Source organism: Mobula birostris, chromosome 3 (genome assembly GCF_030028105.1).
Source record: "Mobula birostris isolate sMobBir1 chromosome 3, sMobBir1.hap1, whole genome shotgun sequence".
NCBI classification, from domain to species: domain Eukaryota; kingdom Metazoa; phylum Chordata; class Chondrichthyes; order Myliobatiformes; family Myliobatidae; genus Mobula; species Mobula birostris.
The window spans coordinates 97,272,573-97,287,984 of record NC_092372.1 but is presented as its reverse complement, the minus strand read 5'-3'; the positions used below and the strand labels follow the sequence as shown (position 1 = coordinate 97,287,984).

Sequence of the window (15,412 nt, the reverse complement as noted above, 5' to 3'; positions counted from 1 at the left end):
CTATATCTGCTAATGATCATACATCAGTGAAACATAATTTCCCATTTTAAAGGCATATTTTATTGATTTTTAAAATCACATACATATATTTTCTACATACATGGTAGCTTTAAAATCTTGAGTGCTTTATTTTCTGTCCAGTCTTGATTTTAAAAGTCAGGTCCTATCCTGGAGCTGGACCTTGAGGAACCATCTTCCTAAGCACTGCTGTTGAGTCGGACACTTATCTCATTCTTACATCCTAACAAAATTGATCACAAACAGTACAAAATAAAACAAGCAACCACCGGCGTTTGTTTAAAATCAAACCTGACACAAAGTCATCACATCAGATTCCAGTTGTGATCGCAGCTGACCTCATCGTAATGGTGCGGTTTCAGAGAGAAATCTTATTGCACCGCTGTTAAGTGAAAATATCTGGACGTTATGAACATACTTTGAGTTAAACTGACAAATGGTATTGAGAAGTCTCATTAAAATATTTTTAAACATTACTTTTTATATAAAATCCTCTTCCCAAACAAAACATGTTTTTTTTTTGTAAACCCCTTCCATAATCGGAAAGATATCCAAATAGAGCTGTCACATCCAATCACTACTTTTCCTCTTTGCATAACTTCCAAAAACAAGCGACTGTGGGAGTCACCTCACCGTTAACAAGGATTTGGCAGTTATTAAATAATCATCATTTATTTAATTAACTGGGAAAAAAAGCTTTTTATTCTACAGCCAGTTAATCTAATAATTACACCAAGCTTAGAAAGGCAATATCTGGTGTTGGATGGTCCTTTGTTTGAATTTGTTATTTTTGATATTTTGCCCCTATCCCCATCAATGCTGGCTATAGTTTATGGACATCTCATTTCAACCATTCCAGGTATGGCTTGTTCTAGGACAAAACAGCTTTGCCATCCCTTTCCCAACCCCAAATAACCCCACTTCATTTATAATAGGACTCACTAACACTCCAAATTAACCTGAAAGCTGAGTGATATTGCTATTAGAGTGATTCAGCAAATCAAAAGGCAGGAGCTTTGCTTGTCAATTAGTCACACTTATACAAGCCCCTCCTTTTCCAAAAAAAGAGGAGATACAAAATTATGAAGGGAAGAGAAGTACATTCAGTTGAAGATGACCTTTATAAAAATGATTGCTGATTGACAGCTCCAGGAAACTTTATAGCAGCCCCTCTGATTGTTAGTATAACCGGACTATGCTTCACATACCTTCAGAAAGAGAAGCATTCTATGTACTATTATAATTTGATTCAGCTTTATAGGAAGCATCTTTGTTATAAGTCTGCAGGACAGAAGCCTCAGGTAGGATGCATGCAGGGATGCTGCATTTTAATTAGCTGAACTTTTAACTTCGTAACCTTAAAAATTTGAACATCACTTTCCGTAAGCAACATTATTCCACTCAGGTAGTCAAGGAGAAATTTCCTGAAGTGAAGCATTTACATACAGGAAATCAGAAAGGAATGTTCACTTATATCTTGTCATGTTGCTGATTTTTTTTTTAGAAGAACACGAAGACCGAAGTTGGTACCTCAGCACAGCGATTAGCAATGATCTGCTTACAAAATTCAGCAATAAAACTTACAGACCAAACCATTCAATATGCTATGCTTTGTGAACATATTTTAGTGAATGGAACCTGAGCTGACTAATTCAGACCCCTTTGTGCTGAAATTGTTTGGACATAAAATAGAATACAATTGAGATTCAATAACAATTTTCAAATTCTGCAATATTGTTGACCAAGTCCTCTATAACCCATTAACTTTTCATTAAGTCTGTTTGTCAAATTGAGAAAGGTAAACTAGAATTTACGGTATCTTATTAGATACTTAAAACAAATGGAACACAGCTGTAAACCCCTACCTCATCCGATGGAGCAAGCTGTTCAATCATCCCAGCTCTATAATAGAGACAGGCCGAAGTTTCAATGGGATACTTAGCTGCTGGGTCTTCCTCAATCTAATAACTGCTGTTCTTTTTACAATGGAACAAGGACTATTCATTTTCACATGATGTGAGAGTTAATTTTATGTGACAACGTGTACTCAATCTGTCCCACTGCGATAACAGTTATTGGAACGTTGCAGGAATAATTACTGTAACGCTGATTGTCTAACATGCTCCATTTCTGTCACATTTTTGATACTTCTTTTGACAAGACAAACTGTTTTTCAGTTTTTATTTCTATTTTTCCTCTGAAATATTTCATGCAGTTATGCTCAGAGCGGGAGTGTTGTGGAACTGAAACAAGCACTCAGAGGCAAAAACATCTTATGATCTCACTACTTCACTGCATTACTTACAAACTTGGAGGTTATTTTATTAAAGCAAAGTTAAAAAGTATATTGCATATAAATGTAAAAACCCCTCAGAGAAGCATTGCTGGTATTGTGGTGGCCAGTAAGTTTGGTTATGAAGATAGGACTTAGAAAGGCTTATGGAGAAACCTCTGACACTTAAGTGCTGGACATCTAAAAATTATGCATTGCTTCATGATGGAAGCCCGAGGTGTTCAAGTGACCAGAAGTTGTGATGACAATTCTAGGAGGGTTATAGCATTGCTTATTTAATAAAGGTTTTGTTAAACAGCACTATTGCTGCAACAAAATACAGGACTCTTTCCAGTCAAGATGGTGCTGAGCTGCAGTCCTTGTTAAGATCGTGGCTCAGATTTGGTTGCACTTTAGGGTCACAGGAATAGTTTAGGAGACAGAGAGGGGAGTTAGGGGTCAGATTAGTATTTAGGGACAGGAATGTAAGGAGTTAGAGATCAGGCTGAAGCCTAGGCCTCTGCTTCACATTCAAAGGCCATGACAACACGGACATAGAACTGCTGAGGTCTTTGTCCACTGGGGAAGTCAGAAGCCCGCTATCTGCAAATCAACAAGGCTAGAGACCCGGAGGTGACTTGCCTGGTGTTGGGGTACTGTCTGTGTCTGTGTGTGTATGTGAATGGGTGGGTGGGAAGATGGAAAGGGCCTTGTTTTGCTGTTGTTGTGCTGAACATTTTGGGCATGCTGTGCTGGGACCAGAATGTGTGGCCACACTTGCAGGCTTAGGTTGTGCTAGTTGTTAACTCAAATGACACAATTCACTGTATGTTTCGATGTTCATGTGAATCTAAATCTGACTCTTAAGAGATTCATCACTGGAACAGATGTAGAATGGGTGCTGGCAGTAGCATTGCCCATGCTCAAACTGGCAGGCTGAGGTCCATTGCAGCACAGTAGCATAATAGCACAACAGTTTACAGTACCAGTGACCCAAGCAGTTTGGACATTATCCCCATGACCATGTGGATTTCCTCCGGGTGCTGCGGCTTCCTCCCACAGTCTAAAGACATACCGGTTGGTAGATTAATTGGTCATTTTAAATTGCCCCTTGATTAGGCTAGGGTTAAATCAAGGTTGCTGGGTGATGAGGCTTGTGCTGTATCTCAATAAATAAATAATAACATGGGGAATTCAGCTTTGTGAGCTGAGCTGAGAAAAGCCGATGTGGTTCAGACCATACAGTTCTACAGTTCTAACTCTAAATTATAACATGCTGACCACCTGTTCCACACTCTTCTTATTGAGGTCAGCATCCATAGACAAAGAAAGGTCTTAATCTACTTTGAAACCCACAAAACCCACAGCTCTTCTTTCTCAAACAGTATGGGCTTAATGAAGTTACTGCATAAAAAGGGCTGCTTCTTGAAAAATAGCTGTTGATGTGCATGGTATTCTAACTGCGGTCAAGTGCTACCCAGACTTGAATGCAACCTGTTTCTGTTTCTTGGGTTTATCAAAGAATCAATATTTCATAAAGAAAAAAATACCTATTGAAAAAAAAGATAAAAGTAATTTATGATATTAGTTGGCTTCTAAGAAATCTATCTCGGCAGTATAAGCCTGCTAATGATCCCAAGCATTTTGTTATACGTGAGGTGTGTACAGTGAGCAGAATTTTGCTGAAGTTGAGAAATCCAAGGTATACTGTTACTGAATAAAAATTTAAAATGTGGGTCACATTTTTCAGCAGTGTAGCCTCATTTTCCTCCAAATGTTGCCTTAAAGTTTCAAATCAAACTCCAGAGTCAGAAACTGGATATTTCAAATCTGCCCCCACCCTGGCAAGGCTCAGCTCCCTCAAGAAATCAGACAATACAGTACCCTCAAAATGGCAAGACAACAAGGAGGCCTTCTCTCTATTTTAAATGTTAAGTTAAACTAAAAATATGTTCACTGAACAGCTATTTTTGCCTACGTACATTAGTAGCTAAAAAATGGTCCCTAGTTGGTTTATAGCTTTGGGTATCTGTGTTGTTTTGCCTCTAGGCAAACAAAGTCCTGACTACTTTTGCAATAACTCACAAAATGTTCCTAAAAACTTTAGATTCTCAATCAGTCAGTCATTTCAAATTTCAATTTGGAAATCAGCCATTTTGGTTGAGGCGATGTCTTTACCATTGAACAATCAATTCAATCTGGTCAGAGCTGTGTCATTTCAATCTTGAATTTGTACAATTCTATCTAAAATGATCTCACCAGGATTGTGAATCACCATGCTATTTTTTTTGGTACAGTTTGCATCACTTAGGTCCTGAATGTTCATCCCTAATGTTTTCCTTGTCAGATAAAGCTTTTGATTTAATGTCAAGTAGTAATTTTCTTCTCATTAATACGTTTCGATAATTGAAAATAACTCCATGTTTACCTGTGAACAGATAAGACTAATTATGAGACCATGCAGATTCAGCATTTAAGGGGTTTAAGAGTACAGCAACATTATTTCAGTTCCAGGCTGTTTACATTATGTATCACATTATAGCTTACAATACATCTAGGTATAACTTTTTCCTTCCATTTACTGTAATATAGTTGGAAGTTTGATCATGCACAACTACAGGCAAATGCAACTAAAGACCGTGCAGCCATCTACAGCAAGGTGTGCCATTGCTTTATATGTGCATGTCCTTTATTTTAGTGGTAAAAGTTACCGCTTTCTCAAACCAGAATACAGATGAAGCTATGAGCAGAAATTCAATAGATCTCTCAACCTGAGCACAATTCTAACTTTGCTATGCCTATTCCATTCGAACCATTTTCAGTGATTTGCCACAACGTCATAATATGTGCTTACTTGCTGTAATTTACTGAAGGGCTTGTGGTTTAATTTTGAATAAATTATAGTGGCGTAACAGAACAGAATGGTAATGTCACTTTAGAGACATATTGTTCTATAAAAATTGGAGCATAATAAGACTTTTATAAGTGCATGAATTTCGCAAATACGGATTGTAGCCAAGTAGTGCCAGCCAAGAGACAAGGATGGCAGTAACATATCAAAACAAAACATTATAGATTATTATCTGTGCATGGCCATTTACCACATGCATTTATCTACCTTTAATTAGATAAAAATTAGTTCTTGTTTTTCAAACTGCAATGATATTCAATGCTCAGATGATTAATAGATTTATATTTCCTGTCACTCTGACAATATTATCATGTTCCGAAATTTGATCCTTTTGGTATGCACGTGGGCGTTTATAGCAATCGTACTAAGTGTTTATAGTAAGCATATTCAAAATGAATAGGAATAGGGACACATATTGTAACTTTAAGGAGACAAAAGTGCATTTAGTTTTAACTATAATGCTGTATCTTTTCTGCTCACCTTCTGAGTTCAAAGTCAGTTTCAGGGAGCTAATTTATAAACATATATTTACGTACTTTGAAATGATGCTGCTTGATACTCTTAATGAATGTCAGCTTTGGTGGAATGAGACATAAGCAAAGCATTTTGACATAATATTTTAGCATCAGTACTTCCACGGTCATTTTTAAATAGTTCATTTCCAGAGTATTTAGTATTTGCATCATTTTCTAAAGAAGAAGTGGCTCCGCAGGCAGACGGTTAGTCACCTGCAACAGAGGGGTCCTGCTGAAGTTTCCAGGCTGCTGTCAGTGTCTGACGCGAGGGTCTGATCGGTTGACATAGATGAGATGTCATTTACTGATGAGGATGGAGGAAGGCTGTCGCTGCTATTCACTGCTGCACCTGTGCTAAGAAAATTAACAGTAGAGCCATAAAATCCGGGAACACTGTTCAATGAGATCTAAATCCTTTACGTGATCATGAAAGTATACATTCACACTTTCAAATGTATAAAAGTCCATTTGCTGCTTATACTTCCTGACAGAAGCAGCCATTTGTAATGTTGATCATTACAGGTTTGTTGCCATCATTCGGCAGATTCAACATTGACCCTGAGTCTTTACATTAAAGGCCAACTATGCTCCACCGTCCAACAGAGAAATTTACTTAAACAATCCAGGCAACTCTGCAAAAGAGAAAATTGTTTTAAAAACATTGTTTTTTGTGAACATACTATGTTACTTTAAGGGGGCACATGAGCACATTAGATGAATCAGGGAATCTAACCAAAGCCAAGCCTGTTGGTGTGGTGATCATTATAGATGAGTACTCATCTAACTTTTCCATTATTGCAGGATCACTCTTTGTACTCCAGACCACAGAAATTGAAAATGCAAGAGGTGTCTGAATTCCCAGTACAGCAGCATTTTATACTGCGTAATTCTGTTAGCCTTGAATAACTACTAGGGATAGCCCTAACTAATGGGAAGCCTGCTTCATTTTTATTTCTGGCAGCTAAAGGAACTCAGCAGGCCAGGCAGCATCTATGAAAAAACTGAGTAACAAATTGTGTATTTTGATGGAATACAAAACAAATTAGAACACTACCAATAATACCAGAGTACTATAAAGCTGTGTATTAGTTCCTAATAGTTATCGATGGAGAAATTCATGCAGTTTACGCAATGAACAAAATCAGTGCACGCACCTAGTGCAGATAATGGCCTGACTTCATATACTGCTGTCGACGATTGCATCTCCACATCTTCAGTTTCACTGTAACACGCAAGATGATTGTCGATGCCATCAAATTCTTTATAGTTGCTAACTTGTTGAAGTTGTGAAATGGTTTAATTTTCACTACTGGCCATTTCTGGCATCTCCAAGTCTGAATATTTGAAACCACAGTGAGCAAAACAATTCTGAATTGTCTCACTACTTATTTCTAGCCAACTATCAGTTAAAAAAAACCTACTACTTTTTGAACGCAAACACACACAACTGAGGTTATTTTAAAACTCTCTGCTCTGTGTGGTGTAGCATCTAATGGCCACATAAGTGTGTGCAATAAATGCTAGTTCAGAACCTGTTCAGAAAGTCTCTTGCCCCAATTAAATGCCATTGTGTCCCAAATAAACAAAGGCAGTCCAGCAATTTTCTCCCTTAGCTTTTGTTTTTTAAGATTTGTCCTAAATAAGTAGCTGCTCTGATTAACTGATGGCCCAATTCTCAGTCAGTTTGGATTGGTAACAACATTTCCTCCACCATCTCTCTCAGTACCGGTACACCACAAGGCCCCCTGCTCTACTCACTTTACACTTATGAGTGTGTGGCTAGGCACAGTTCCAATGCTACATCCAAGTTTGCTGATGACACCACTGTCATAGGTGGTGGAGGTTGAAAATATGGCTGAGTGGCACCTTAACAACAATCTCTTGATCAATGTTAGTAAGACCAAGAAGCTGATTATTGACTTCAGGAGAAGGAAAGCAGGAGTCTATGAGGCAGTTCTCATCAGAAGATAAGAGGTGAAGAGGGTCAGTAACTTTAAATTCCTGTGTGTTTTCATTTTGGAAGGCCTGTCCTGGGCCCAGCATGTAAATGCAAATATGAAGAAAGCATGGCAGTTCCTCTACTTCCTTAGGAGCTTGCGAAGATTTGGCATAACATTTAAAACTTTCACAAACTTCTGTAGATACGTGGTGGAGAGTATATTGACAAGCTGCATCACAGCCTGGTATGAAAACACCAATGCCCTTGAATGGAAAATCCTACAAAAAGTAGTGTATATGGCCCAGTCCACCACAGCTAAAACCCTCCCCCCACTGAGTACATCTACACAAAATGTTCCACCCATCATCAGAGACCCCCACCACCCAGGACATGATCTCTTTTCACTGTTGCCATCAGGAAGATACAGGAACCTCAGGATTCACACCACCAGGTTCAGGAATAGTTATTAACCTCAACCATCTGGTTCTTAAATCAAAAGGGACAACTGCACTCAACTCCACTTGCCCCAACTCTGAAATATTCCCATAACCTATGCACTCACTTTCAAGGACTCTTCATTTTGTGTTCTTGACATTCATTGCTTATTTATTATTATTATTTATTTTTTCTCTGATTCAAATGAGTTTCTTGTATTTACTGTGAATGCCCGTAAGAAAATAAATCTTAGGGTTGTATACAGTGGCATACTTGTAACTTGACAATAAATTTAATTTGAACTTTTGAACTTGGAGTTTAAAAGGAAGGTGGTAAAATGGGGCCTTGGTAAATTTAATGAGAGTGTGGGAAAGAGTGCTGAAGTGAATTTAAAGGATAAATGGCTAAACAAATCCCACTGGATTGTGAGTTCCAAAGGTTCACTACTCTCTAGGTGAAGAAATTTCTTCTTTTCTCCATTCTGAGAGAGATTGTTGGTTTTAGATATCTAAACATCTAACAATATCCCTACATCCATCTTGCCAAGTCTGAGAATTCCCTATTTTCTAGTCACATTCCAGGCTTTGCATAGAAGATCCCACAGAATAAAAGTTACTGTTAAATTATTCACTCATTGAATACATAGTTGACCTAGGAAAGGGGAATGGGGCAATGGTTAAGATGTAATCTCTTTGGCAATCAATTGTCACAACAGGTTGTCATGTTCAGGAGGCTGGGAAGCACATGACTGAAAGAATAAAGTAGAAACAAAAGATGAAAGGGAGATGATCAACCAACCTCACTGTGGCAGGTCTCCCTCTGCACACAAGAGACTGCAGATGCTGGAATCTGGAGCAACACACAATATGCTGAAGCAACTCCATGGTTCAAGCAGCACCTGGGGCAGAGCTTTGATCCAGAACTCTGACAGTTCCCTCCTTCCACAGATGCTGCTCAATTTGCTAAGCTCCTCCAGCAGATTGTTTATTGTTCCCCCTACATCAACAGCAAAACCACAGCTGTACACCTTTCGACTATGTAAAGGGCAACTATTCTGTGGGAAGAGTGTTTGAAAAGCAGTGGATCTCTTCCCATGCTGCTCACTTACCTGGGAGGTAGCATGTGCAAGAATGCTGGGAGCAAGGAGCTGTATGTTTAATATTCATACTGACAGGAAAAACGAGTGAGGGAGAAGTGATTCTGGGCCCAGTAGCAGCTTTAAGGAGAATGAATGAAAGTAACAAGACAACAGAATAAAAAACTAGTGACAATCATGGGAAATTAGCTAAGGAATGATTCTTGCAGAAAATAGATATAACATGCAGTCTTACCTTGCCACTCCTGATGAAATCATTACCTTTCTCTCTGCACTATTGCCAAGCATTTGACAGAAAACTGAGCACAATAACATTTAGTACTTTTTAATTCGGGATTTCATCAGTCCTGATGAAGGAACTTGGCCCAAAATGTTGACTGTATATTCTTTCCCATACATGCTGCCTGGCCTGCTTCGTTCCTTCAGCTTTTTCAGTGTGTTGCTCAAGATCTCCAGCATCTCCTATGCTCAGTACTTTTTGTCAGGTTTGCTAACAACATCCCATCAAGGAGGAAAGGGACCTTCTTCCTCACAATTGTATTCAAACATCAAACATCTTGGTCTTGATACAGCATCTTAATGATTGATCCCTGTTTTGTCCACAAAGTAAAAGGGCTACTGCCAAAGGCCATTAACAGTCTGAAGTTGTATTAGGTCTCCTGCCTTCTGATCAGTGAGTGACCAACATGATCTACATTGAAACTGGTAAAAAAAAACTCTACTAACCTACAGCTGGTTTCGCAATGGAAGAACAAAAAAGTTAATTTTACCCTTTGACTGCCTAGTTCTTTTACTCTGATCTTAGGAGGGTAGTGGGGCTGAGTTTCATCAATTTTTGCTGTGCCAGTTATAGTCACTTCAATACTTACCTTTTAAAGCCAGTTATTTTGGGCAAAGGAGTAGCACTTAGATCACAGATGGAAGTTTCTTCTTGATTAAGGTCTTTGTTACAACATTTTAAGCAATGAATGGCTGGCTGTCTCCTGCCATTAACATTGAGCAGAGTTCAAAAATTATTTTTTCTATGCATTAAAATGGCTAACCAATTAGAGTTCTTGTTTTCTTAATTTTACGTGCTTTGTCAATCATTTCTCCAGTTATCTGCACCAGATCACCTTACAATTAATATATTACATGAATACCTGGTGAGGCATCAACATTGGCTCGACACCAACATTTTTATCTCTGGGTCATATTGCCTGAGGTTCAAAACTTACTCCAGAGACTTGAGTTTGCATACCAGTACTGACAAGTCTTGTCTCTGTTTCACATTTCAAATGTAGTTTGAGTACAATTAGAATGAAATGTAGTTTCAAATCCACTGACCGTTGTGTATTTCAGTAATATTTCAGTACTTGTCTATATGTACATTGATTAAGCATTCTTGTTTGTTTAGATAATTCATTATGGGTTATATGTAAAAATATGTGAATTACATACATGATGCTACCACGTGATAAACGTGTGCCTCAATTGAAGTAAAGAACATGAACTAAGATTCACAACTTTTGGCTGTCTTGTTTTCGTTTGAATTGGTTTAATGTCTTGACGTTCCAAATGGTAACATTGATGATGTATTTTAAAAATGAACCCAAGATGGCTTCAGACCCGCTAAAGCACACTGTGATACTTGAGTTCAAAAAATGTGCATTGAGGAATGGCACAGACAGTCCAGTTTTAAAAAAAGCATTAAACGGAAGAATCCACAGATTTATAAACAGGGAGTACCAACTGATAATAATCATAAATTAAAACAAAAATGGCTATATCAGATAGACAGACACGTTCCATTGCTCAGTGAGTAACTTGATTATGTACTGAGCTAATTGAAAAGTATTTTGAAGCAAATGAAATAGCCAATGAGAGATAACCAACTAATTTTGCTGAGTGCATTGGGTTTAAATGCATACAGCTGGCTTCAAAGTTTGACTGCTCCAACCAAACTAGCCAAAACGAGCTTTGCTGATATTCTGAAAGTAACGTAGGAACATTTACTATTAAAACTATTGTTGTTGTCCAACGGCGTTCTGAGAGGCGGGACTGCGCAGGCGTGACGTCGGGCTGTGCAGTGCGGCAGATTTAAAAGGAACAGAGCCTCATAGAGCGGGCAGCGTAGTTTGCGGGCTGCGCAGTGAGCCGGGAGTAGAGTGAAGACTTAAGGGCTTCGGCTCAACGGGCTTAGGCGGAAACAGGCGAGGAAGGTTTGGCATTCATTTTCTGTTGTTATTTGAGGAGAGGGGCAGTATGAGTGTGAGGGCAGTTTGCTGTTCTCGGTGTCGGATGTGGGAGGCCCTGGAGTCTCCAAGCCTCCCGGACGTCTACATCTGCGCCAAGTGCATCGAGAAGCAGCTCCTAAGGGACCGCGTTACGGAACTGGAGCTGCAGCTTGATGACCTTCGTCTGGTCAGGGAGAGTGAGGAGGTGATAGAGAGGAGTTGCAGGCAGGTGGTCACGCCAGGGCCACGGGAGGCAAACAAGTGGGTCACGGTTAGGAGGGGGAAGGGGAAAAGTAAGGTAATAGGGAGTACCCCGGTGGCTGTGCCCCTTAAGAACAGGTACTCCTGTTTGAGTACTGTTGGGGGGGGACAGCTTACCCGGGGGAAGCGACAGTGGCCGTGCCTCCGGCACAGAGTCTGGCCCTGTAGCTCAGAAGGGTAGGGCAAGGAAGAGGAGGGCAGTTGTGATAGGGGACTCAATAGTAAGGGGGTCAGATAGGCGATTCTGTGGACACAGTCCAGAGACCCGGATGGTAGTTTGCCTCCCTGGTGCCAGGGTCCGGGATATTTCTGATCGTGTCCAAGATATCCTGAAGTGGGAGGGTGAGGAGCCAGAGGTCGTGGTACATATAGGTACCAATGACATAGGTAGGAAAAGGCATGAGGTCCTGAAAGAAGAATATAGGGAGCTAGGAAGGGAGTTGAGAAAAAGGACCGCAAAGGTAGTAATCTCAGGATTACTGCCTGTGCCACGCGACAGTGAGAGTAGGAATGCAATGAGGTGGAGGATAAATGCGTGGCTGAGGGATTGGGGCAGGGGGCAGGGATTCAAGTTTTTGGATCATTGGGACCTCTTTTGGTGCAGGCGTGACCTGTACAAAAAGGACGGGTTGCACTTGAATCCTAGGGGGACCAATATCCTGGCAGGGAGATTAGCGGGGGCTACTGAGGTGACTTTAAACTAGAATGGTTGGGGGGGTGGGAATCAAATTAAAGAGGCTAGGCGTGAGGAGGTTAGTTCACAACAGGGGGATGGGAACCAGTGCAGAGAGACAGAGGGGTGTAAAGTGAGGGTAGAAGCAAAAAGTACTATGGAGAAAAGTTAAAGTGGCAGGCCGACAAATCCAGGGCAAGCATTAAAAAGGGCCACTTTTCAGCATAATTGTATAAGGGCTAAGAGAGTTGTAAAAGAGCGCCCGAAGGCTTTGTGTGTCAATGCAAGGAGCATTCGTAATAAGGTGGATGAATTGAAAGTGCAGATTGTTATTAATGATTATGATATAGTTGGGATCACAGAGACATGGCTCCAGGGTGACCAGGGATGGGAGCTCAACGTTCAGGGATATTCAATATTCAGGAGGGATAGACATGAAGGAAGGGGAGGTGGGGTGGCGTTGCTGGTTAAAGAAGAGATTAACGCAATAGAAAGGAAGGACATAAGCCGGGAAGATGTGGAATCGATATGGGTAGAGCTGCGTAACACTAAGGGGCAGAAGACGCTGGTGGGAGTTGTGTACAGGCCACCTAACAGTAGTAGTGAGGTCGGAGATGGTATTAAACAGGAAATTAGAAATGTGTGCAATAAAGGAACAGCAGTTATAATGGGTGACTTCAATCTACATGTAGATTGGGTGAACCAAATTGGTAAAGGTGCTGAGGAAGAGGATTTCTTGGAATGTACGCGGGATGGTTTTTTGAACCAACATGTCGAGGAACCAACTAGAGAACAGGCTATTCTGGACTGGGTTTTGAGCAATGAGGAAGGGTTAATTAGCAATCTTGTCATGAGAGGCCCCTTGGGTAAGAGTGACCATAATATGGTGGAATTCTTCATTAAGATGGAGAGTGACATAGTTAATTCAGAAACAAAGGTTCTGAACTTAAAGAGGGGTAACTTTGAAAGTATGAGATGTGAATTAGCTAAGATAGACTAGCAAATGACACTTAAAGGATTGACGGTGGATATGCAATGGCAAGCATTTAAAAGTTGCATGGATGAGCTACAACAATTGTTCATCCCAGTTTGGCAAAAGAATAAATCAAGGAAGGTAGTGCACCCGTGGCTGACAAGAGAAATTAGGGATAGTATCAATTCCAAAGAAGAAGCATACAAATTAGCCAGAGAAAGTGGCTCACCTGAGGACTGGGAGAAATTCAGAGTTCAGCAGAGGAGGACAAAGGGCTTAATTAGGAAGGGGAAAAAAGATTATGAGAGAAAACTGGCAGGGAACATAAAACCGGACTGTAAAAGCTTTTATAGATATGTAAAAAGGAAAAGACTGGTAAAGACAAATGTAGGTCCCCTGCAGACAGAAACAGGTGAATTGATTATGGGGAGCAAGGACATGGCAGACCAATTGAATAATTACTTTGGTTCTGTCTTCACTAAGGAGGACATAAATAATCTTCCAGAAATAGTAAGGGACAGAGGGTCCAGTGAGATGGAGGAACTGAGCGAAATGCATGTTAGTAGGGAAGTGGTGTTAGGTAAATTGAAGGGATTGAAGGCAGATAAATCCCCAGGGCCAGATGGTCTGCATCCCAGAGTGCTTAAGGAAGTAGCCCAAGAAATAGTGGATGCATTAGTGATAATTTTTCAAAACTCGTTAGATTCTGGACTAGTTCCTGAGGATTGGAGGGTGGCTAATGTAACTCCACTTTTTAAAAAAGGAGGGAGAGAGAAACTGGGGAATTATAGACCGGTTAGCCTAACGTCGGTGGTGGGGAAACTGCTGGAGTCAGTTATCAAGGATGTGATAACAGCACATTTGGAAAGCGGTGAAATGATCGGACAAAGTCAGCATGGATTTGTGAAAGGAAAATCATGTCTGATGAATCTCATAGAATTTTTTGAGGATGTAACTAGTAGAGTGGATAGGGGAGAACCTGTGGATGTGGTATATTTGGATTTTCAGAAGGCTTTTGACAAGGTCCCACACAGGAGATTAGTGTGCAAACTTAAAGCACACGGTATTGGGGGTAAGGTATTGGTGTGGGTGGAGAGTTGGTTAGCAGACAGGAAGCAAAGAGTGGGAATAAACGGGACCTTTTCAGAATGGCAGGCAGTGACTAGTGGGGTACCGCAAGGCTCAGTGCTGGGACCTCAGTTGTTTACAATATATATTAATGACTTGGATGAGGGAATTAAATGCAGCATCTCCAAGTTTGCGGATGACACGAAGCTGGGCGGCAGTGTTAGCTGTGAGGAGGATGCTAAGAGGATGCAGGGTGACTTGGATAGGTTGGGTGAGGGGGCAAATTCATGGCAGATGCAATTTAATGTGGATAAATGTGAAGTTATCCACTTTGGTGGCAAAAATAGGAAAACAGATTATTATCTGAATGGTGGCCGATTAGGAAAAGGGGAGGTGCAACGAGACCTGGGTGTCATTATACACCAGTCATTGAAAGTGGGCATGCAGGTACGGCGGGCGGTGAAAAAGGCGAATGGTATGCTGGCATTTATAGCGAGAGGATTCAAGTACAGGAGCAGGGAGGTACTACTGCAGTTGTACAAGGCCTTGGTGAGACCACACCTGGAGTATTGTGTGCAGTTTTGGTCCCTTAATCTGAGGAAAGACATCCTTGCCATAGAGGGAGTACAAAGAAGGTTCACCAGATTGATTCCTGGGATGGCAGGACTTTCATATGAAGAAAGACTGGATGAACTGGGCTTGTACTCGTTGGAATTTAGAAGATTGAGGGGGGATCTGATTGAAACGTATAAGATCCTAAAGGGATTGGACAGGCTAGATGCAGGAAGATTGTTCCCGACGTTGGGGAAGTCCAGAACGAGGGGCCACAGTTTGAGGATAGAGGGGAAGCCTTTTAGGACCGAGATTAGGAAAAACTTCTTCACACAGAGAGTGGTGAATCTGTGGAATTCCCTGCCACAGGAAGCAGTTGAGGCCAGTTCATTGGCTATATTTAAGAGGGAGTTAGATATGGCTCTTGTGGCTACGGGGGTCAGGGGCTATGGAGAGAAGGCTGGGGCGGGGTTCTGAGTTGGA

The 15,412-nt window shown here is 40.7% G+C and overlaps 1 protein-coding gene across 12 annotated transcripts in view; it reads right to left on the bottom strand.

The window, feature by feature from the left end:
- Positions 1 to 47: 47 nt before the first annotated feature.
- mapk10 (mitogen-activated protein kinase 10) overlaps positions 48 to 15,412 on the bottom strand; it is a 353,081-nt gene continuing 337,716 nt past the window's right edge. For 11 of the 12 annotated variants that reach the window (XM_072253118.1, XM_072253115.1, XM_072253110.1 and 8 more), the window contains one exon: positions 48 to 6,065. In XM_072253118.1, the coding sequence (XP_072109219.1) occupies positions 5,926 to 6,065 (140 nt within the window). In that variant the 3' untranslated portion in view covers positions 48 to 5,925. Of the gene's footprint in view, positions 6,071 to 15,412 lie in introns of all 12 variants that reach the window. The other variant, XM_072253119.1, reaches the window with a different exon arrangement.